Source organism: Candida parapsilosis, contig 006372 (assembly GCF_000182765.1).
Source record: "Candida parapsilosis strain CDC317 annotated contig 006372".
Taxonomy (NCBI): domain Eukaryota; kingdom Fungi; phylum Ascomycota; class Pichiomycetes; order Serinales; family Debaryomycetaceae; genus Lodderomyces; species Lodderomyces parapsilosis.
The window spans coordinates 623,074-642,543 of record NW_023503283.1 but is presented as its reverse complement, the minus strand read 5'-3'; the positions used below and the strand labels follow the sequence as shown (position 1 = coordinate 642,543).

The following is a 19,470-nucleotide window of genomic DNA, read 5'->3' as shown; positions in this document are numbered from 1 at the left end:
ACACATTTTAGATTGTTACCGTGTAATATGTACTATTTTCTTTTCTTTTGCCTTTACAAGCCCAAGACTTTTCTTGAAGCTCTCAAGATAGTTTCTGTATCTGGGAATGCAAAATCTTCCAATTCCTTGGCATATGGAGTTGGAACTTCACAACCAGTGACTCTTTCAACTGGAGCATCCAAGTAATCAAAACCTTCACTTTCCATGATTTGAGCACAAATTTCTGATCCAACACCAAAAGCAGGGAACCCATTTTCAACAGTGACCAAATGGTTAGTCTTTTTCAATGATTCGATAATAGTTGGAACATCCAATGGTTTGATTGATCTCAAGTTAATGACTTCGGCATTGATATCATAATCCTCTTTTAACTTTTCGGCAGCTTCCAAAGCAAACTTAACTGCTCTCGAATGACCAACAATGGTGATGTCGGTACCTTCTTTTTCAACCTTGGCTTTACCAATTGGCAATACAAAGTCTGAAGAGAGTACTTCTTCACTGACTGGGAATGATTCACCATATGCAATTTCATTTTCCAAAAACACAACTGGGTTTGGATCTCTAATTGAAGCCTTGATCAAACCTTTGTAATCTTCAGCAGAATATGGTGACAAGACTTTCAAACCTGGAATGGAACCATACCAAGCAGCGTAATCTTGTGAATGTTGAGCAGCAACACCGGCAGCAGCACCATTTGGACCTCTAAATGTAATGTTACAAGGTTGAATACCACCACTCATGTAATAGGTCTTGGCGGCAGAGTTGATAATTTGATCAATGGCTTGCATGGCGAAATTGAAGGTCATAAATTCCAAAACTGGCTTTAATCCATGGAATGCGGCACCAACCGCCAACCCGGTGAATCCCATTTCAGTGATTGGAGTATCAATGACTCTTCTTTCACCGAATCTATCTAACAAACCTTTACTCACTTTGTAAGCACCGTTATATTGACCAACCTCTTCTCCCATTAAGAACACATCATCATCACGGTCCAATTCTTCTGCTAAACCAGAGTTTAAGGCGTCCCTCACTGTCATTTCTTGCTGGCCAGATTTGGAGTTGTTGCAACGAGCTGAAGTGAGTATGTTTGAAGTGTTGTTGAATTGCATTCTCATTGCTTGCGCTTGACCCAATTTGTGAATTGGTGTTTTGTTGTATTTGACAGCTTGTGCTGCTAATTGAGCAGTCTTTGCGACTGATGATGTTATTGGAGCCATCTCTTTAGTGAAGGGTTTTATTTGGAATAGGTAATTGGGTTCAAAGATTGGAGAGATATCAAGTAAAACTTATTCAATATTGGTTTTCGTTTTTATTTGAAGAGAAGATTTCGGAGAAAAAATTCTGGTTGTTGTGTCTGTCTAATAAGCAAAGACACACAAAAGAAAAATGCAACAAGAGATATTTACTGGCCAATTGATCTCATCTTCTGCAACTTCGATTGAGCTATCTTCACTTTCGAAAAGGGACGCTAACCTTCCTACATCAACACTGGTACAAGCTATTCACCATGTTTATGTCCCATCGTTTTCAAAACTAACAACAAGAGTGTAAAACGAAAAGCAATAACTATGGGCGTCATTTGTCCGGAGTGTTTTTATATACAGTCCCGAACTATTTTGTACCCGATGAGAGAAAAATGGAGATTAAAGTCCGAGATCTGAATTCAAATCTAAACTGCCCACCACCCACTACGCTAATGACCTGTTACCAAGAAGCCTCTGCTCAGCAGAGCTCTTGCTCTGTTATGAGATATAAATAATCGATTATGTATATTGATTCGCATGTACTATTAAAAAATTCCCTCTACTCTATAGCTTAGGTTTCGTGCTTTGGCAAGGTCTCTACATACTGAGCAGTATCATAAGCTCTCCTTCTACCAGCAATATAGGTCATCATTTCCGAGTAAGTCTGTGGTACAACTGAGCAGAACCCACCATCAGATTCCAACTCACCACCAATCTTTTGACTTTCTCTTGGAACGAAAAATGAGTAAATAAACGTTCCTGCTTCCTTCTTTTTATTCGAATTCAAATGTTGAATAAATGTATCAACTTGAACTTGGACAATTGTTCCTGGTTCCGATAAGAATGCATCAGGATTAGAACTAATTTTATTCATTGGTGGTAATTGGAACGTAAATGGTGCATTTTCTTGCGCAATCTCTTTAGTTTCATTTGAATCGTGTAAATGTTCAGTATATGACACTGATGAGTACATTGTCAAAACTGACCCCACTGGCACGGGACTCTTGAAATTTGTCGAATCCAAACTGACAAATCTGGGGCCTGCTAATGAAAAACTAGCTGCTGTACAATAAGCCAATTCAAATGACTGACGCAACAAGTAACCGCCAAAAATCATGTATGAATGGCGATTACGGTATTGTGGTTGCATAAATAAAGTTGATGTTTGTCTTGTATCCTTCATGAATGATAATGCATTGGCAGAATTGACTTTATCGACATTTTCACTCGATTGTGTAGCTCTCCACATGTTATAAATGACTTTTGATTCTTCGGCAGTTGGTTCAATAATGTGCATTTTTTTAGCTTCCAACTTCTTTTTGGCATTGTGACTTTCTGCTCGTCTATAATCAACCCAATCTTGTTCAGTTATGGGTAACAATCGATTAATGGGGAATGATTTATGCGTGATTGGATTACGCGCAACAAATGTGAAATTGGCGGTTAAAAACACATTGGAATCAGGCAAGGTATCAATCTTGATATCTTCCTCCTTAATATCAGTTTCAAATGCATAACCCTTGACTGTGATTTCCATACTTGATCTCCCTGTCCAAGTAACGGACCCAGCCAATACAAAATTGAACTTGCTAATTTCATCAACTTTTTTAACCATATAAATACGATCAACACTAGCGGTGACATTCACTGGTTCAGCAGGGGAACAATGCCTATAAGCAATTCTTCCAGCCAATGCATCTAAATCTTGAAACAATTGACCAGCACGCAACCTACCAAATGCATTAATGTAGGCATCACATAACCATTGATCATCTTTGAATGGTAAAAGCAAGTACGAAAAGGAATCAGCTCTAGTCTTTTCACCGACTTTTGCAGTCACGGGGTTATTATAGACAAATGAGTCAATACGTTTACCTTCTGCTTGTAATTTCTCCTTCTCCCTCAATGCTTCAAGCCAAGTAGCCTTTTTGGGGTTAATTTGCTTATCTCTCAATTCAGCCAAGATCGTAGCAGCAGCGTCAGCAGCCTCAGAAGGTTCTTGTGATCCAGCTTCAGCATCACTTGCTTGCTTGGGTTTGTGAAATTTCGCATCATTGGCCTTACTACTGCCAGGAACAGTAGTTGCTTGTGAGTTGTATCTAAAATGTAGATGATGAGTTGGAACTGAGAGGGATGACACAGTTGGTGCGTGTTTGATAAAATGTTGAGGGATGCGTACAGATCTGATCATGATTCAATGGCTATGTTGTGGTGTGATGAAAAAAAAGAAAAGTATATTCCTGCAGTAGGATGTAGGCTGGGATTTATATTGTAATCTGCTACAGTCTGCCGGATGTTTGATGATATTCTCTTATGCGTTGTAGCCGAAGGGTAGTGTAAATTGGCTCAAAATCGAACAAACGGTTTACAATTCTATATTTTTGTTTTACGAGCTGACCCGGATGTGTCAGGAAACACGCTTTTTCACTTACTTCGAACCCCGAGAAAAAAAGGAGGGGTAGAAGGTTCTACTGTGAAATACTATATCAACCAACAAAAAAAAAAAATGAATGCAACATCCAACAAACTTACGCTCATCTTGTCCAAAACTGTTGACCGTTGTAGTCGAGACCCCGGGGGATACGCGTCCAAATAACTTGCTTAAATCAAGACAGTCTCAAGATACAAACTCGCATGGAGGTCTTCCGGTATTGTTGAACGTTTCCTCCCCCTCTTCCACCAGTCTTCCTCGCTTATCTTTACCCAACAAAAAGAGAAGGATTTAGCATTTGGTTGTAAAAAAGAGAAAAGGAAAAACTTCAACATATTTTAACAAGAAACACAGCCTCATCTTCAAGCACCAATACTGGCCCCCTCTTTCTTCGATTTCGCAACTACAGAGTAGCGACGTGTTTGTTATTTGCTTTTCATATAAGATTATCGTATTAACAAGGACACTTTAATAAAAAGGACTAATTTACATACTATCAAATTTGAACTGAAAAAAACATAGGAATGCATATTGGGTATAGTAATATTACAGCAACAACAAAAAACAAACAAATTCAAACTAAAAACTCCATAGGAAAAATCAATCAAAAACTTAACGCTCCCACCAAAAACAAAATCAATCAAAGAACCAACCTAACGCGGTATCAAACAACACATTTCTTTCCTCTTTTTTTTTTTATCATCTAATCACTATCATCGTGATGCAAAGTGGCAGATTCTTCACGATGAGTATAGTCGGGCTCATAAGAAGAATCCCTTAAACTTGCCTTTCGAGTAAAATCAACTAAAGTAGCAGCTCCATTCTCACGACCGTCACTTCCAGCACCGGCACCAGTTCTACTACCACGACCTCCTCCACTGAGCAACGAGCCAGAACTTGTTCTCGAGCACAAGTTTTTCACTGGTGATAAGCTGTCAGCAGGACGTAGTTTGCCATCGTAAATGAACTTTTCCGATGAGAGTGAATCAAGAGTGAGTACCGAATGATGAGGGTTTTGAGTCATGTTGTTGTTCGAAGTTGTTGGAAGCAAGTGTCTTTGACGAATAGGTGATGATGAAGGTGATGATGCCGATAAATGATTATTGCTGTAATTAGTATTGTTGTTCATTTGTTTATCATGAAGAAGAAAATTGTCTGATTGTGGTGATTCCAAATCGGGATTGCTGAACTCAAACAAAAATGTAGGTGATTGGTTTTGAGGTAATGGCGGTTGTGGTGATGGTGAAGGTGATGATACTGCTGCCTCATCAGATCCCGATGATGCTTGATCAAATTTGTGCAACAAGTTGCTAATTGATCCAGTAGTATCTTCTCTATTTGACAAATCGCGAGAATTCTCTTCAGGTACGATATCCAACTGCGATGAAGAATGAGGTAATCGGTTCGGCATTCGTTCGGGTGATGATGTAGGCGCCAATGTGTTATACTCCACAATGTTTCCATCCGAATCTAAGCGATGAATATTTTGTGAGGAAGTATCACGTTGGAGTAATGCATTCAAAGAATTGTTGCTCATAAACGCATTATTTGCCGATGAAAGCTCTGAATCACGTTGAGTATAGTCGTCAACTAATCGTACCGAAAACAATTGCTCAGTGTTTACTGTTGACAACGAAGCATCACTATTTCTGGTTAGGTTTGCTGGTGTGACAACTGCTTTGTCATCGGAATCGGTATTTGCTCGCCAACTCTTCAGTATTGGTTGTTCATGGGTGTCGTAAAAAGACTCATTAGTGTCAACATGGGTCAAAGATGACGATGACGAGTTGGCTGAAATACCCTCTAATTTCATTAAATTGACTTGTGATTCATTCTTTGGATCAATTGGGAAAGTAGAAGCTCCGGTAGCAGTGGCTGCTGCTGCGACACCACCTGCAACACCACCTGCTGCAGCTGCACCCTTGATACCACCACCAGTACCACCACCTGGAACTTGTGTTGTATTTGAGGAAACGGTTCCCTTTTCATCATCTGATTCTTGCTTGCTTTTTCTTCTCTTGTAACAACAGCAAAAGATGATTAATGCAGCTACTAAAAGGACAAACACTGGGATACCTACACCAAGTCCAATAGCCAAATCTCGGTTCTTGTGTGAGTTGTGTGATGATGCTCCAGATGTAGATGTGGCATTACTTGCGTCATTAGTGGCTGAAGCCGTTGCAGGTGCTGTACCTGACGATGAAGACGAGGTGGCTGTTGAACTTGAGCTTGATGAGCTAGAGGTGACATGTTTATTAACTCCCTTGATGTTGAAACTTTTTTCTTCATCTTCAGAGTCTAATTGCCCTTTGATTGTGACCTTTTGCTTATCAAAATTTTTGGGCGTCATTCCATTTAAGGTCTTGTTGTTTTCGTGGTATGAAATCCAATCTGCATCACCATAATCGACATTGATTTCTGTCTCATTGACATTTGTAAATATCGAATTCATGATTTGATACAGAAACCATTCACCTTTGGTTGCATTAACATCATCCAATGAATCAATGGTAAATATAGATCCAATGGCGGCAAAGGAGTATGGCAAGTCCACCGTATTTCCATAAGTATCCCTCACTGTGATCGAGAAATTATCAAACGTTGAAGTGTTGGGAAAAATTCCAGTAATGGTGTAATCTTCATCATTAAATGATAAGTATCCCGGCAAATTCTCAGCATCAACTTCGGAAATGTTTTCCTTGGAGATTGATTCACCATCGAGATAAACGCGTGACATTACAGGCACCAATTCATCGACATCTTGTCCAAAAGTCCCATTAATCTTGATTGTACTATTCAAGTCAGTTTCTAGTTGATGTCCACCAACAACAATTTTGAAAATACTGGAAGCGCCAGCATAGCCATAGTAATCACTAGCAATAAAACTGAAACCATATTCAAATGATGGTGCATTCTCAGAAGTGACATGTGGAACCGTACCGGAAAATGTCAATTCCTCACCGTCAAATGATATCCAATTGGGCAATGAACTGCGATCGGCTGATCTTCCATAGTAGGCAATGATTGAACGCTCACTCGATGAAAATTCTTTAAATGTATCTTTGCTGAATTTCAAGTTGATCTTATCGCCTGGCTTGACAACTAAACCATCATTTCCATTGGTATGACCATATTGGGCCAATTGTTGAAATACACTAGTGTCTGAGTTTACATGTATACCTGTATCATTAGATACAATCATGGTGTAGTTGTTGGATAAAGTGGACTGATCACTTTGATCAGTACCAACAATTGTGATATCAAATTCCCCAACATCTGACTCACTAGGTATTCCAGTAAACGTTCTTGAGTCAGAGTCAAATGATAGCCAGTCAGGTAAATTTGAAACTTCATAAGTGATGTCTCCATAGTTGTTTGATTTATAAGTTGTATTGGCCATAGTGAAGCTATACTCCCGATCAACTCTTCCTACATTTGGAAGTTGTTCATTAAATGGGAATCCCATATAAATGGATGCTGATACATGGTGTATAACCAGTAGAAGTAATAGTAGTAGTAGTCTTAGTAGTGTAAATTGTAGCATTGTTGTGACTTTACTTCTTTGACTGTTTTCATGTGGCGTAGACTATTGAACAAATGAGTTAACTTTTGGTTCTGGTGACTGAGTGTAACGGAAAGGAGCGACTGTGATGCAGTATTGCAGATTGAGGGAAGAGTGTCCGTGGGGTTAAAAAAGGTATCTGTGTGGTAAGGTGAAAGAAGATGGGTGGTGATGATGAAATTGGCTGTTCTTTTTTTTCCTTTTTCCACTTAATTTTTCCTGAATGAATGAATGAATAAGAGTTGGTTTTAGTTTGATGTTACTTTGTGATATGTTAATTTTCCCAATAGAGTGTAATTTGAATACTAATGGTGTTGTGTTTGGATATTAATTTGAATTTGGCGTACCTAAGGTATTTTTTTATTCTTGGTTGATTGTAATCTCTTAACCCCTTTTTGTTGTTGTCGTTGTTGTTGTTGTTTATTGTTTTACTTGATTTTTCGCGTTTTTGTTTGAAAATGAAACGTGTTTTTTTTTTTTTTTTTATTTTAACATCCAAACATACATACTAAAATAGTTATTAATGCAAAAGGGGTTGTTTATGTTTTTGTTTTTGTTTTTTTTTTGATGAAACTGATGCGACACAAACCAATTGTGAGATCTCGAATTTAACCGTATTGGGGATATATGCATACACAGACCCATCTCATTCATGCTTTAGATAATACATTACAGCGAAAGGCGTTATACACTCCCTTGTTGCATAAATGAGCAGCAAGTATATAATACGCGTGTATACTAACAGTATTGCACCAAGCTCATATTCTTCACATCGTTTTACCTCCTTTAGGAGAAAAACTTGAATGTCGTGAGAATTTTGTTGTTGCAAAAAAAAAATACAGAATAAAAAACGACAACTTGACTAGCAATACACAATTTACGAGATACACCACAAAAACACATCCAACACATTCTAAACCCATACACTTCTATCAACCTCTCTTTTATAAAAGGGCCTGGAATGCATTCATCGTCAAAAGATCCCCAGGGTCTCCATTTTCAAGTTTATAGAACTGTTTCATGTTTGCACTTCCATTGACATTTCTTTTGCTGAGACATTGTACTTCATTTTACAAATGAAAAGACTCAAATACGAAACTTGACGAAAAGGACGATATTGACATTATTTAGTGGATTATATAGTATAAAGCAAGTTTTTTTTTAACCGAAACTTACCAACTAAGGAACCAAATTAAAGGGGTATAACAAAAATTGCTCTAAATCAAAGCAGCTAAAGCAGCAATAATACCTCCCATAGCAACACCTTGAGCAACTGCTCCATTTTCCAACTGGGCTTCAATTGAAGCGGCTTCTGCATCTGCATCAATGCTGTTGTCACCAGCATCAATTGATGTAGAATACTTTTCTTCACTTGTTTTCTCACTCTCTGTTCCTTGCTCATCTTCTTCTTCCGTTGGAGCATTTGTGGTTTTACCTTCTTCTTTTGCGGTAGCTGACTCCTTAGCGCCATCGGTCTCCTCCTCTTTTGCGCCAACTTCCTCTTCACTGTCTTCTTCACTGCCTTCTTCACTGCCTTCTTCACCGCCTTTTTCACCACCTTCTTCTTCACCGACTTGTTCCTCGCCAGCTTCCTCTTCACTTTCACTTTCACTTTCACTTTCACCTTCAACTTCCCCTTCTCCTTCTCCTTCTCCTTCTCCCTCTTCGCCACCTTGAGTCTCCTCTTCAGGTGCACTGGTTTCAGTCGGTTGGCCAACACCAGCATCAACTGACGAACCTTCTTGGGCATTTGTAGTAGCAGCGACACCCTCCTCTTCAGCAGTAGAAGTAGGTGTAGTTTCCGCTTCAACAACTACAGCAGCAGCAGCAGCCAAAGCTTGTGCAACAGAATCTGGAATAAACCAATAAGGATCCCAAACACCAGCACTTGAACAAATTGAAGTTGCCAAATACTCAACACTACCAATTGCTTCGCCTTGACAATTATCAGCTACGCATTGACCAATAGCACCACCAAATTGTGGCATGACACATAAACAACCAGTATCCCAATATGGACATGGAGTAGAGCCGGTGCTTTCAAACATACAAGCTTTGGCACATTCTGGTAATTGATCATAGATTCTGTCAGCAAATCCATTGATTGATGCTGTTCTTGGAACACTTGGGAAAGTGGCATAGGGATTTTCAGCCTCGGCAGTAGTAATAGCGTCCATTTTGTTTGTGGTATGTATTCAAAGTTTCAACTAAAAGCGATTGACTGTGTGAATTTGAATGAAGAAATTATAGTCGTTGGAATACAGTTTGGAATGAAAAGAAGGGCAAAGTTTTCTCTATTTATTCTCTTTATTGCAAAACCTCATCCGAATAGGGGGATTGTCTTTCCTTATTGAAGATTGTTTACATATACCTCCTTCTAAGAATTTCTTGATAGTACAATTATAATATTCTGAAATGGTCTTGGATCTTTTGATTTCGTCTAGTCAGTCGTTTGCCCTCACCCAATTGCCAAATCCAATTTGAAGCGTTTTCTTTGGTCTGTGGTGATAAAATAATAATAATTTGGAGACTGATTGATTCCCGAATTCACGGACCTCTGTACAAAGTTACGGATGCGCTTTCATTGGCCATTGCGGTTCATGTACATTGATGCAAATTTTAATTCAGTTAGAACACGGATCTGCTCTCCAGCACGTTTGTGTATTCAAGATCTTATCAGATTCATCAATGCAATCCAATGTAGTTGGAGGTAAGTAGTTGCCGAGAAAAATAATAAGTTATTTTTCCAGATTTTAATGTATTAAAAAATATACAACCAAAATCAATGTGAGTGGGTTGACCGAATGTCAAGTCAAGGTTAAATGTGTTGCTGAATGGAAAATAAAGAGCCTGCTCCACGCATTACTCAGTATCAACCTCTTCATATATGTCAGTTGACTGAATTTTTTGAACCCCACGATGGAGAAGAACAACCAGTTTCAATATCTACGGCTTCTCTTGGAGTACACATTAGCGATAAACCATTTTTATTAAGGGAGCAATAGTAAGTAAAATTAAACATCTATTTAGAAGTAAAAACAAAAAAGCAGAGACTCCCAAACAACTCTAAAAGTCTTTAAAAGACTTAGATTAAAGCAGCCAAAGCAGCAATGACACCACCCATGGCAACACCTGGGATGACACCACCGTTGACGGTAGAAACAGTAGCTTCACCTTCACCTTCACCTTCACCCTCTGCTGGGGCGGATGATGAAGATTGTTCTTCAGCACTTGATGGCTTTTCTTCTTGAGAAGATTCAGCAGGAGCAGAAGATTCAGCAGGAGCCGATGATGATTCAGCTGGAGCAGAAGTTTCAGCTGGAGCTGATGATGATTCTTCAGCAGCAGAAGTTTCTTGAGCAGTGGTTTCTGGAGCAGAAGTTTCAGCTGGAGCTGATGAAGATTGTTCTTCTTCAGTTGAAGCTGGGGTAGTTTCAGCAGCTTCGGCGGCAGCAGCAGTACTCAAAGCAGTGGTAACTGAAGCTGGTGGCATCCAGTATGGTTCCCAAACACCAGCGGAAGAACAAAGGGAAGTGGCCAATGACTCGAATTGGACAACATTTTGACCTTGACAGTTTTCAGCAACACAGTTACCAATGGCACCAGCAAATTGTGGCATGATACACAAACATCCGGTATCCCAGTATGGACATGGGGTTGAACCAGTGGATTCCTTCAAACATTCTTGAGCACATTGTGGGACAAGATCATAGATTCTGTCAGCGAAACCATTGATTGAAGCAGTCTTTGCGACACTTGGGTAAGTAGACCAGTTGTTATCCATTTTTTGTAGTAGTTAATTAGCGAGTGAAATGTAATAAAATATTATCTTTCAAGTGATGAAGAAGAAAGAGAAATAAATTTGGTTTGAGGAAGGGGGAATTGTCTTGCGTATTTATACATTTTTTGGCGTAAAGTTTAAAATACCCCAAAACCACCCGATTGAGTGTTTAGATTGAGCACAAAATATTAAGTTTAGACTTCATGTAAACAAAGAGAGCCATATGCCTGTGCATCAATTTCGTGTAGTAGTGGTTCTGGACTCTTGAAGCCAAGGATTAAGATAATATCCGAAGCTGGAAATTGTGTGCTTTACATCAGCAGATTGAACCGCAAATTTGTGTAACAGAACCGGGTCTTTTTTCTTTTTATTTTTCTACCTGGTTTTCCTAGTTTTACTATGTTGGTTTCCCCCGTTATACAATAAGAAATTAACAAGGTAGGGTGGTTAAAATCTATTTATGGAATTCAACACTAAATTAGGAAATTGAATGTACAAAATAGGCAAGTCAAAACAAGAAAGCAATGGAGTCGTCGGCCCTGTCTTTAAAAAAAAAGCTTTGATGAGCGGGCAAACGTACTGAAAGCTTGGCATTGCTCGGATCAGATAAACTAGAACCGAAGAAGTAAAAAAACACAAACGCCATTTGGGGGGTGAGAGGAAATGTGTGACAAGAAATTTCCTCTGTAGATCGAAGGCTCCTTCAAACTTTGTTATACGTTGCTGCTGCTCCCGAAAATGCAACAAAAGTAAAAGGCAAACACCAAGGTGATTGGGTAAATGAAAAAAGAGAGTGAGGGTTAGCCATGGGGTGGTAAGAGCCCAGAATGTCACTAAAGCAAAACGAGAATAATGTGATCAACAATTGACACTAAGATAGACTATACAATTAGTTCCGATATGTCCCCCCATTGAACACAAACACAACAAAGAATTAAAGTTTTTTTTTGTGTAGAAAAACTGTTCTAGAATAGCACAAAAAAATCCTATAGAAAGTTTGAATACAAACGATTCAGCAAAATGCTGATGAAGAGGGATGAAAACCTTCCTCGGTAAAGACCAACACACTTGCACTGTCTAGATGGATTGGGATTAGACTTGTTGTGGGGTAGAAAAAGTTGGTTAAACGTGATTTTTAAATGACGCATTCTCTCACCAATCAATGTAGTCCATTCGCTTGCACTTTCTACTCCATCATTACGCTCACAGAAACACCAAAATAAAACTAAAAACAAAGTACTGTGATATTGGTGCAACGCAATTCCATTCTTTTTTGTCCTTTTTTTTTTTTTTTGCTTACTTATTGTGTGCTCATATTTTTGCAGCTGCGACAAAAAAAACCTTTGGGCGGCAATCTGCGGCAACTTTGCGACTTGGCAGAATTCAAGAAGCAAAAAAAATAAAAGGGTTGTTTTGTGTTTTTTAGACTATATTTTCTTGGTGGTAGATTGGGAATTTTTTCTTTTAGTTCAACCAATGAGAAGAGCTGAACTAAAACTTTTAAAGGTGATTCTATAATCGAGAGCATATTGGTGAAACTGTAAAAACTAGAACTCTTCTTTTAAGTCAGTTTGCGTTTTTAGATAAACAGCCCTCGTCGTCAAAATTGTCAATAGGCGCTGATCCTTGTACCTATATTCAGTTTTACAGCTGAAATGTACGAGGCTGGCTATTATGTTGGAGTACCATTTTATCTATTCAATCTCTTTGTTTTTCAAGGACAATAGAAGAATGCCGTAAAAGTTATTGTTTCTTTTTAGTAAGTGGTTAATAATTATTTTTTGGTATTCGCCTTTGTTCCAATCCCACTCTCGGCTTTATCGTAAAATGAACAGAAGAAAAAGTATTGTAGTGTTTGTGTATTTTTAATTTTGTGTTCTGTTGATCAAATAGATAAAATGAGAGACAAAGCAAACTAAACAGGAAGTGCAACCAAAGATGAATTGGAAACCCAGAACATTTTGTTAATACAATGACCAAGCAAAACGTATGAATCATTGTACGACTGGGAACGTTTACCTCTCCGCGTGTCTTTGTTAACATTTGTTTGCTCGCCAAGAGCGGTTCTGAATTTTAAAGGTAAGCAGCGCTTCTATTTTGTAAAGTTTGGTCTGCATCAAATTGGGTTTTGTTTACAAAGCATACAAAACAGGCACGAAAAGTGTTTGTCAGTTTCCTGGTGTCAAGTACAGTGGACTAAACCTAGACCTAAAGGGTACCTTTCTTTTTAATGGAACCACTCCTGTATTTTATGAGAGATCCGAATCGGTCGCTTAATAAACGCGTGTAAAACCCACGAGTAGAATGAAAGCAACTTTTCTTTTGAGTTTGTAACTGATCACATTCTATCCGTGACAACTCCGATAATGGCCTGACAAGAATCAGTTAACGCGTGATGTCACCAGTCAGATGAAGAAAATTCGCCACAAAATGTATCGCCATGGAGCGACAAATCCGAGGAATCTAACAACCCTCGAGAATGCTCTGCTTTGAGTACCCTACTACTAACAAAAATTGATTATACAGTTAAGCAGTGACGAGTTGACTGATTCACGTACATTTAAATATACGAAACTACAACGTAGTTGCTATAAGTTTTTTTACATGAGGAAGCTGACCAAAACCCCGAAAATGACACTTCCCAAACTACCAGCTTGTAAAACAGCAAGGTTTGAAGTGGATCCAGTGGAAGTTGTGCTACTTTCATTGGCAGTCGAGCTTGCTTCCGTGCTAGAAGCCGACTCTGCTGATTCACTGGTAGCTGAAGTCTCTTCATCAGAATCAGTAGCTGATGCACTACTGCTATCACTAGTCTCTGAAACACTCTCGCTGTTATCAGTTTCCGAAACAACATTGGTGTCGGAACTTCCTGGAGCAGTAACCCATTGCATTGCCGTCTTTCCTGAAATGGTAGTAACTTCTTTGGCTCCTGAAGCAGCAGAAGACATCATATCAGAAATTGATGCTGGCATCATCCAGGTGTTGGCACCAACAGTTGAACACAATGAAGTAGCCAAAAATCTAGCACTTTGGACATCTTCACCTTTACAGTTCTTAGCAATACATTGACCGACCAATCCTGCCCATTGTGGCATGACACAGAAACAACCGGTATCCCAATATGGACATGGGGTATTCTTGGTGCTAAATTTGACACACTCTTTAGCACAATCGGGTAACAAATCAACGATTGGATCAGCAAATCCATTGATTGAGGCAGTTTTGGGGATCTTTGGGTAAGTAGCGTAGTTATCGGCGGCTTGTACAAATGATACTAAGGCAGCAACGAGTAAAGTGTAGATGTATAACATGATGGATTGAATGAAGTGGCTTTGGAAAGGTGAAGGCTCAAAGATGGATTGAAATTAAAAAAAGCCTTTATTCGAGATTAATATTTTGTCAAGAAAAGTACATCTTCTTATATATGAATTGTATTACTTTAGAAACCGTACACTTTTTGTGTTTTACTGATTCTATTGTATGTTTTACCGAAGCTTTCTTTGATTAAGTAATATGAGTTTAGACTAAGTTTTAATTTTTATATTTTTTGTATTTTTTTCTTGTATTTTAGTTTCATTGAATTAGCGCATTAAATCCGACCTATGGAATATACTCTCTACAGCTAGAAGGAGCACATAGAAGCAATATGATCAACAGGAGTGTTTCCTGATCACGTCATTTGAGTTAGAGGAATAGTGAATTAACTTCTCTCCCCTATAGCTGGCTGAATGCACTACGCAAAAAGTGTGTGGTGTGCCTACCGTAGTTATACAACACTGACTTTCAGTCATCAACTTTTACTACTAAACCTTAGTTGTTTGAAGGTTAAAGCTTTTCTTTTGAAAATATTACTAAACCACTACAAAGTATGTATGATATTTTTGTGTAAAAGTAGGATTACATCAAACCTGTACAAACCATATTCCTCCCTTTGGCGTTTGATTTATTTCTCTTTGTACGTCAATGCATGATACTTACAATTGACTTATTGGGTCTCTTTCTTTCCCGGTGATAATGCTTACAGGCAATTAGAAATTTATACGAGTTATACTATACAAGGAAACTAGCCAATAGACAAATGATGGCGCCTCCTAACCCACTGGCTCCTAAAACTGCCATGTTTGATGTAGACTCTGTAAAACTAGCTGCCGAAGAGGCAACTGAAGAGACAATGCTTGATGAATTATTATTAGTATTATTCACAGAAGACTCAAAACCAGATTCAGCAACCCCACTAGACTCGGTGATAATATTTGTATCTGAACTTCCCGATGCTACAACCCATGACCTGGCTGTCTTGTCAGATATAGTAGTAATCTCTGCTGCTCCCTCTGCTGCAGTTGACAACATTGTGGAAATAGACGCAGGCATCCACCAGGTATTAGCTCCCACGGTTGAGCACAATGAAGTTGTCCAGTACCTAGCGCTTTGAACATCGGAACCAGTACAATTTTTGGCAATACATTGTCCAACTAAACCTGACCATTGTGGCATAACACAAAGACAACCAGTATCCCAGTTTGGACAAGGCGTGTTGCCAGTACTATACTTAACACACTCTTTAGCACAATCGGGTAAAACATCAATAATTGGGTCAGCAAACCCATTGTAAGAAGCCGTTTTTGGAACTTGCGGGTAAGTTGCGTAGTTGTCACCTTTCACAAGGGATGATATTGAAACAACAAGTATGATAAATTTAAAAAACATGACTGCGGGTGTGGTGTTGATCAGAATTGGTGAATATCAAAGTTGCAAAAAAAATTAATGCAAAAATCTTTTTAATGAGCTTGTTCCTACGCAGAAAATTGGTTCAAGCGACATGTATTTATCTGGGACCCGTCCACGTCTATAGAGGCAAGGGCTTTGAGGACAAGCCTTCTTCATTACACCTCAAAAAGTGATGGCTTCCAAAGAAATGAGTTGGTGGGTGGCTTACAGTCTTGAATGCTTGGTGGTAGAGTTTGGCTGCAATTGGCCGGATCGACGACGATGCGGTCCCAATATAATCAAAAAAATAATAAGCACAATGCGCAAAAAGCTTTGTCAACTGTTCACAGACAAAGAATGGCATGACATTGCACTTCAACTTTCGGGTAAACTTTCAAACAGTGCAATTGTTTGATCTCTTTGTGTTATTTTGATCAAATTGATAAAAGTTCTGTCGGTCCTGTATATAAAAAACAACATTGCAGTTTTGTGCAATCCCGACTCCTCTACAATATAGTATAATAAGCTATGCATATAGAGTTACAAAAAAGGCTATTTTGTAACTTTTGGTTTAATATTCAAAAGAACACTTGGCACATCTCAAAACGTATTCATGTATGAACGATATTTCCGCCAATCAAGTGAGTTCACCACTTATACACAATCCCTCGCGCCTTTTCCACTCCAGCTGCAAGAACTAAATTACTTCAACAATGGTGTAACATTTCTGCCAAATGCTTTTTTGACGCCTAATGGGGAAAGCTCCTTACTACAGTTGAGTTTCTTCTCAATCACAAATACAACATTTTATCCTCACTTTTCTCAGAACAATGAGATCCTCTCTTAACTTATCAACTACCGATATCTACCATTGAGCGTCACTGCAGATGGGCCAAATTTTCAGACCCTCGGTGAATCTTGTAAATAAAAGATAGCATTACTAATGAAAGAAGTGCCACCGCTGACCTGACCTAGCCCGCGCATTTACCGATCTTTTAGATTATGTGCGTTATTTTACCACAATAAGCCTTCTTTCGTCAAGAAAATTCAGGAATCACCTCTCTTTTATTTTTTACTTTTTATTACTGTTTTTAGTCATTACATAAGACTTTGCTGGGGAGTTCTTGGAAGGGGGTAAAGTTTTAGATTTACAGATTGCACGAGAGAGATTGGCTAGATTGAGAACAAATTGTTTTGGACAGGGCCAACTGTAGGCCAGGAAAAAAAATTTGTTCCAGTTTAACCTTAATCTAATCAATCAGTTACTACCAAAGGGAAATAAAAGGATCCAGTAGGAAACCTCACATCCTTCTCCATAAGGTCATTTGTATTTTTAGCCTCTTCTTTTTTTTATTGTTCATTTTTTTTGAAAAAAATTTCGCAATTTGTTTTGTTACTCATTTTTCCTTTTTGAAAGAGTTTAAATAAATATGATATAATCTTTCCATTATTTTTTGTAGATTGTTATGGAGATGTGAAGAGGGCTGAATAGACTAGTTGCCTAACTGCCATACGCTATTCATACCATCGACTAAAGGATCAACAAAGGCTCTTAATTTTGATATTTGCTATATTGTAATCACAGAAGCATTAAGAAAACATATATATCTTCAATCAATACTAGCCATATATCACCATGGCAGTCCCATTTGATCAGCAATTCTTTGTTGAAAGAGAAAGAAACGACAAATACGAATGGCTTATATTTATTCTCACACTCATCATACTAGGCATACATGGACTACTATTCCATTGGATTCCTCGCTATTTCCGGTTGAAAAGACAAAGTGCTGGACTTACACACCACAAATACTTTGCGTTTGTCAAACAGTGGGAGAGCTTCACATCTTGTAAACACTTCACATTATTCAAACATCGATTCTACTATCAACCAAGTTTAGTCTTGTTTTGTGTTGTTTTTGTGGGCGTCAATGTTGGTCTATGCTTTGCCGAAATTAGGGATCTTGATTATCAAGGTTTCTTGTACGCCATTTCCAAGAGGATATCCCGTATTGGTATTGGTAACTTGCCCATCTTGTTGTTTTCAGTCATGAAGCATGATGTACTTACCCAACTCTCAGGATTCCAATTTGATAGGTTGGAGTTTTTACATAAATGGTTAAGTAGATGGATGTGGGCCATGATTACGGTACACTTGTCATTAGCTTGTTACTACTGGTTAACCAACAATTTCTTGATTATGATTATTATTCCACCACAAATATTTGGATTCATGGCATATGGAAGTTTGTTTTTGTTGACTTGGACAAGTATGAAGTTTATTCGTCAATGGTGTTATGAGTTCTGGTTGGTTCAACATAGAGTGTTTGCATTCATTATGTTGTTTATGTCATTTATTCACAATAGTGGTAACCGTGCCGCAGTCTTGGTTTCCGTCCATGGATTGGTCATTGATCGTGTCTTAAGTAAAGTCTTGGCTCATATTCATAAACACTATTCACCAACCAAATGCAGAAGTACATTTAGAATTTTGGATTCGGGAACAGTTGAAGTGACTGTACCGGTTAGAGAAGAAGGATATGTTGCTAATAAATGGTATAATAAAGTCCTTGGATATAAAGATTGGAAAGCAGGTCAACACGTGTATTTGAATGTACCCAAAATCAAATGGCTTGAGTATCATCCATTTACCATTGCCAGTTTGGCTTCATCAAATGAAATGAAGTTGTTGATCAGAGTGCAAAAGGGATTCACTAGGAAGTTAATGAGACATTTGGCAGATATTGATCATGACGAACATGAAGATGATTTGGTTAGCATCAAAACCATGTTCCATGGCCCATATGGTGCAGTTCACCAACCATTCATATCATTTGATCACTGTGTATTCTTTGGTGCTGGTTCAGGTGCTGCATTCACATTCCCCGTTTGTTTGGATCTTCTTCAACAAATTCAAGCCAAGGATGAAATGCAAGACTTTTTATTCCGTCCAGTTGCACCAAAAATTAGATTTGTTTGGGCAATAAAGCATTTGAAAAACATTATTTGGTTTAAACACATTTTCGATCAATTGACAATATACTCTGCTAGTAACAAGTTGATTATTGATATTTATGTTACTCAAGAAAATGGTGCTGGTCAAAGTGGTGGTGGTAGTAGCGGAAGCAGTTGCAACTCCATTGAAGAATGTCAAATTGAAAGCGAACCAAAGTTAGAGCAATCATCAACGAGCGATGCAGGATCATTTGAATTAACTTCAATTGGACTGAATCTGAAGTTGCTAAACAAAAATCAAATCTATGGTGAAGACAACAAGAATCAATACGTTGACAAGGACCAAACGGTTATAACTACATCCACTACATTAACAAATGCAGGAGAAAGTTCACACAGTCAAAACAAACGAAAATCAGATACGGTTGAAGTCGAATATGACCTTACGACCAAGAGTTCAATATACAACGTCTACTATGGACGTCCTGATATTGGAGCCATAATACAATCACATACGCATGAACTTTCACATCAAATGACAAACAGTAGTTCATACAAGTCGTTGGCGGTTGCTTCTTGTGGTCCACCATACTTCACCAACTTGATCAAAGAACAGTGTCAAGTGGCTAGACGGAAAAACGGATCTCCAGATGTTTATTGTTATACGGAATCGTTTTAATAGAAAGGCATTTAGGAAATGGGTATATATGTTTGGGAATCTGGGTATTGTAGATACGTAGTTCTATAATAGCACAAGTAATGCGTTGAAGTCTTGTTAATCCAGCTT

At 38.4% G+C, this 19,470-nt stretch overlaps 8 protein-coding genes across 8 annotated transcripts; 1 reads left to right on the top strand and 7 right to left on the bottom strand. All coding sequences in view use genetic code 12, as the record gives it.

Annotated features, from left to right (window-relative positions):
• Positions 1-53: 53 nt before the first annotated feature.
• PDB1 (pyruvate dehydrogenase (acetyl-transferring) subunit E1 beta) lies at positions 54-1,220 on the bottom strand (the record flags this gene model as incomplete). Its single annotated transcript, XM_036811193.1, has 1 exon — positions 54-1,220. The coding sequence occupies one exon, from the start codon at positions 1,218-1,220 to the stop codon at positions 54-56; it is 1,167 nt and encodes a 388-aa protein (XP_036667655.1).
• Positions 1,221-1,818: 598 nt separating this feature from the next.
• CPAR2_402940 (uncharacterized protein) lies at positions 1,819-3,438 on the bottom strand (the record flags this gene model as incomplete). The annotated part of the gene is made up of 1 exon (XM_036811192.1): positions 1,819-3,438. One exon carries the CDS (start codon positions 3,436-3,438, stop codon positions 1,819-1,821), a length of 1,620 nt encoding a protein of 539 aa, XP_036667654.1.
• A 943-nt stretch (positions 3,439-4,381) lies between these two features.
• Positions 4,382-7,222, bottom strand: AXL2 (Axl2p; the record flags this gene model as incomplete). The annotated part of the gene is made up of 1 exon (XM_036811191.1): positions 4,382-7,222. One exon carries the CDS (start codon positions 7,220-7,222, stop codon positions 4,382-4,384), a length of 2,841 nt encoding a protein of 946 aa, XP_036667653.1.
• A 1,235-nt stretch (positions 7,223-8,457) lies between these two features.
• CPAR2_402920 (CFEM domain-containing protein) lies at positions 8,458-9,417 on the bottom strand (the record flags this gene model as incomplete). The annotated part of the gene is made up of 1 exon (XM_036811190.1): positions 8,458-9,417. One exon carries the CDS (start codon positions 9,415-9,417, stop codon positions 8,458-8,460), a length of 960 nt encoding a protein of 319 aa, XP_036667652.1.
• A 908-nt stretch (positions 9,418-10,325) lies between these two features.
• CPAR2_402910 (CFEM domain-containing protein) lies at positions 10,326-11,024 on the bottom strand (the record flags this gene model as incomplete). Its single annotated transcript, XM_036811188.1, has 1 exon — positions 10,326-11,024. The coding sequence occupies one exon, from the start codon at positions 11,022-11,024 to the stop codon at positions 10,326-10,328; it is 699 nt and encodes a 232-aa protein (XP_036667651.1).
• A 2,597-nt stretch (positions 11,025-13,621) lies between these two features.
• On the bottom strand, positions 13,622-14,332 carry CPAR2_402900 (CFEM domain-containing protein; the record flags this gene model as incomplete). The annotated part of the gene is made up of 1 exon (XM_036811187.1): positions 13,622-14,332. The coding sequence occupies one exon, from the start codon at positions 14,330-14,332 to the stop codon at positions 13,622-13,624; it is 711 nt and encodes a 236-aa protein (XP_036667650.1).
• A 739-nt stretch (positions 14,333-15,071) lies between these two features.
• Positions 15,072-15,728, bottom strand: CPAR2_402890 (CFEM domain-containing protein; the record flags this gene model as incomplete). The annotated part of the gene is made up of 1 exon (XM_036811186.1): positions 15,072-15,728. One exon carries the CDS (start codon positions 15,726-15,728, stop codon positions 15,072-15,074), a length of 657 nt encoding a protein of 218 aa, XP_036667649.1.
• Positions 15,729-17,364: 1,636 nt separating this feature from the next.
• FRP1 (Frp1p) lies at positions 17,365-19,362 on the top strand (the record flags this gene model as incomplete). Its single annotated transcript, XM_036811185.1, has 1 exon — positions 17,365-19,362. One exon carries the CDS (start codon positions 17,365-17,367, stop codon positions 19,360-19,362), a length of 1,998 nt encoding a protein of 665 aa, XP_036667648.1.
• Between the last annotated feature and the right edge of the window lie 108 nt (positions 19,363-19,470).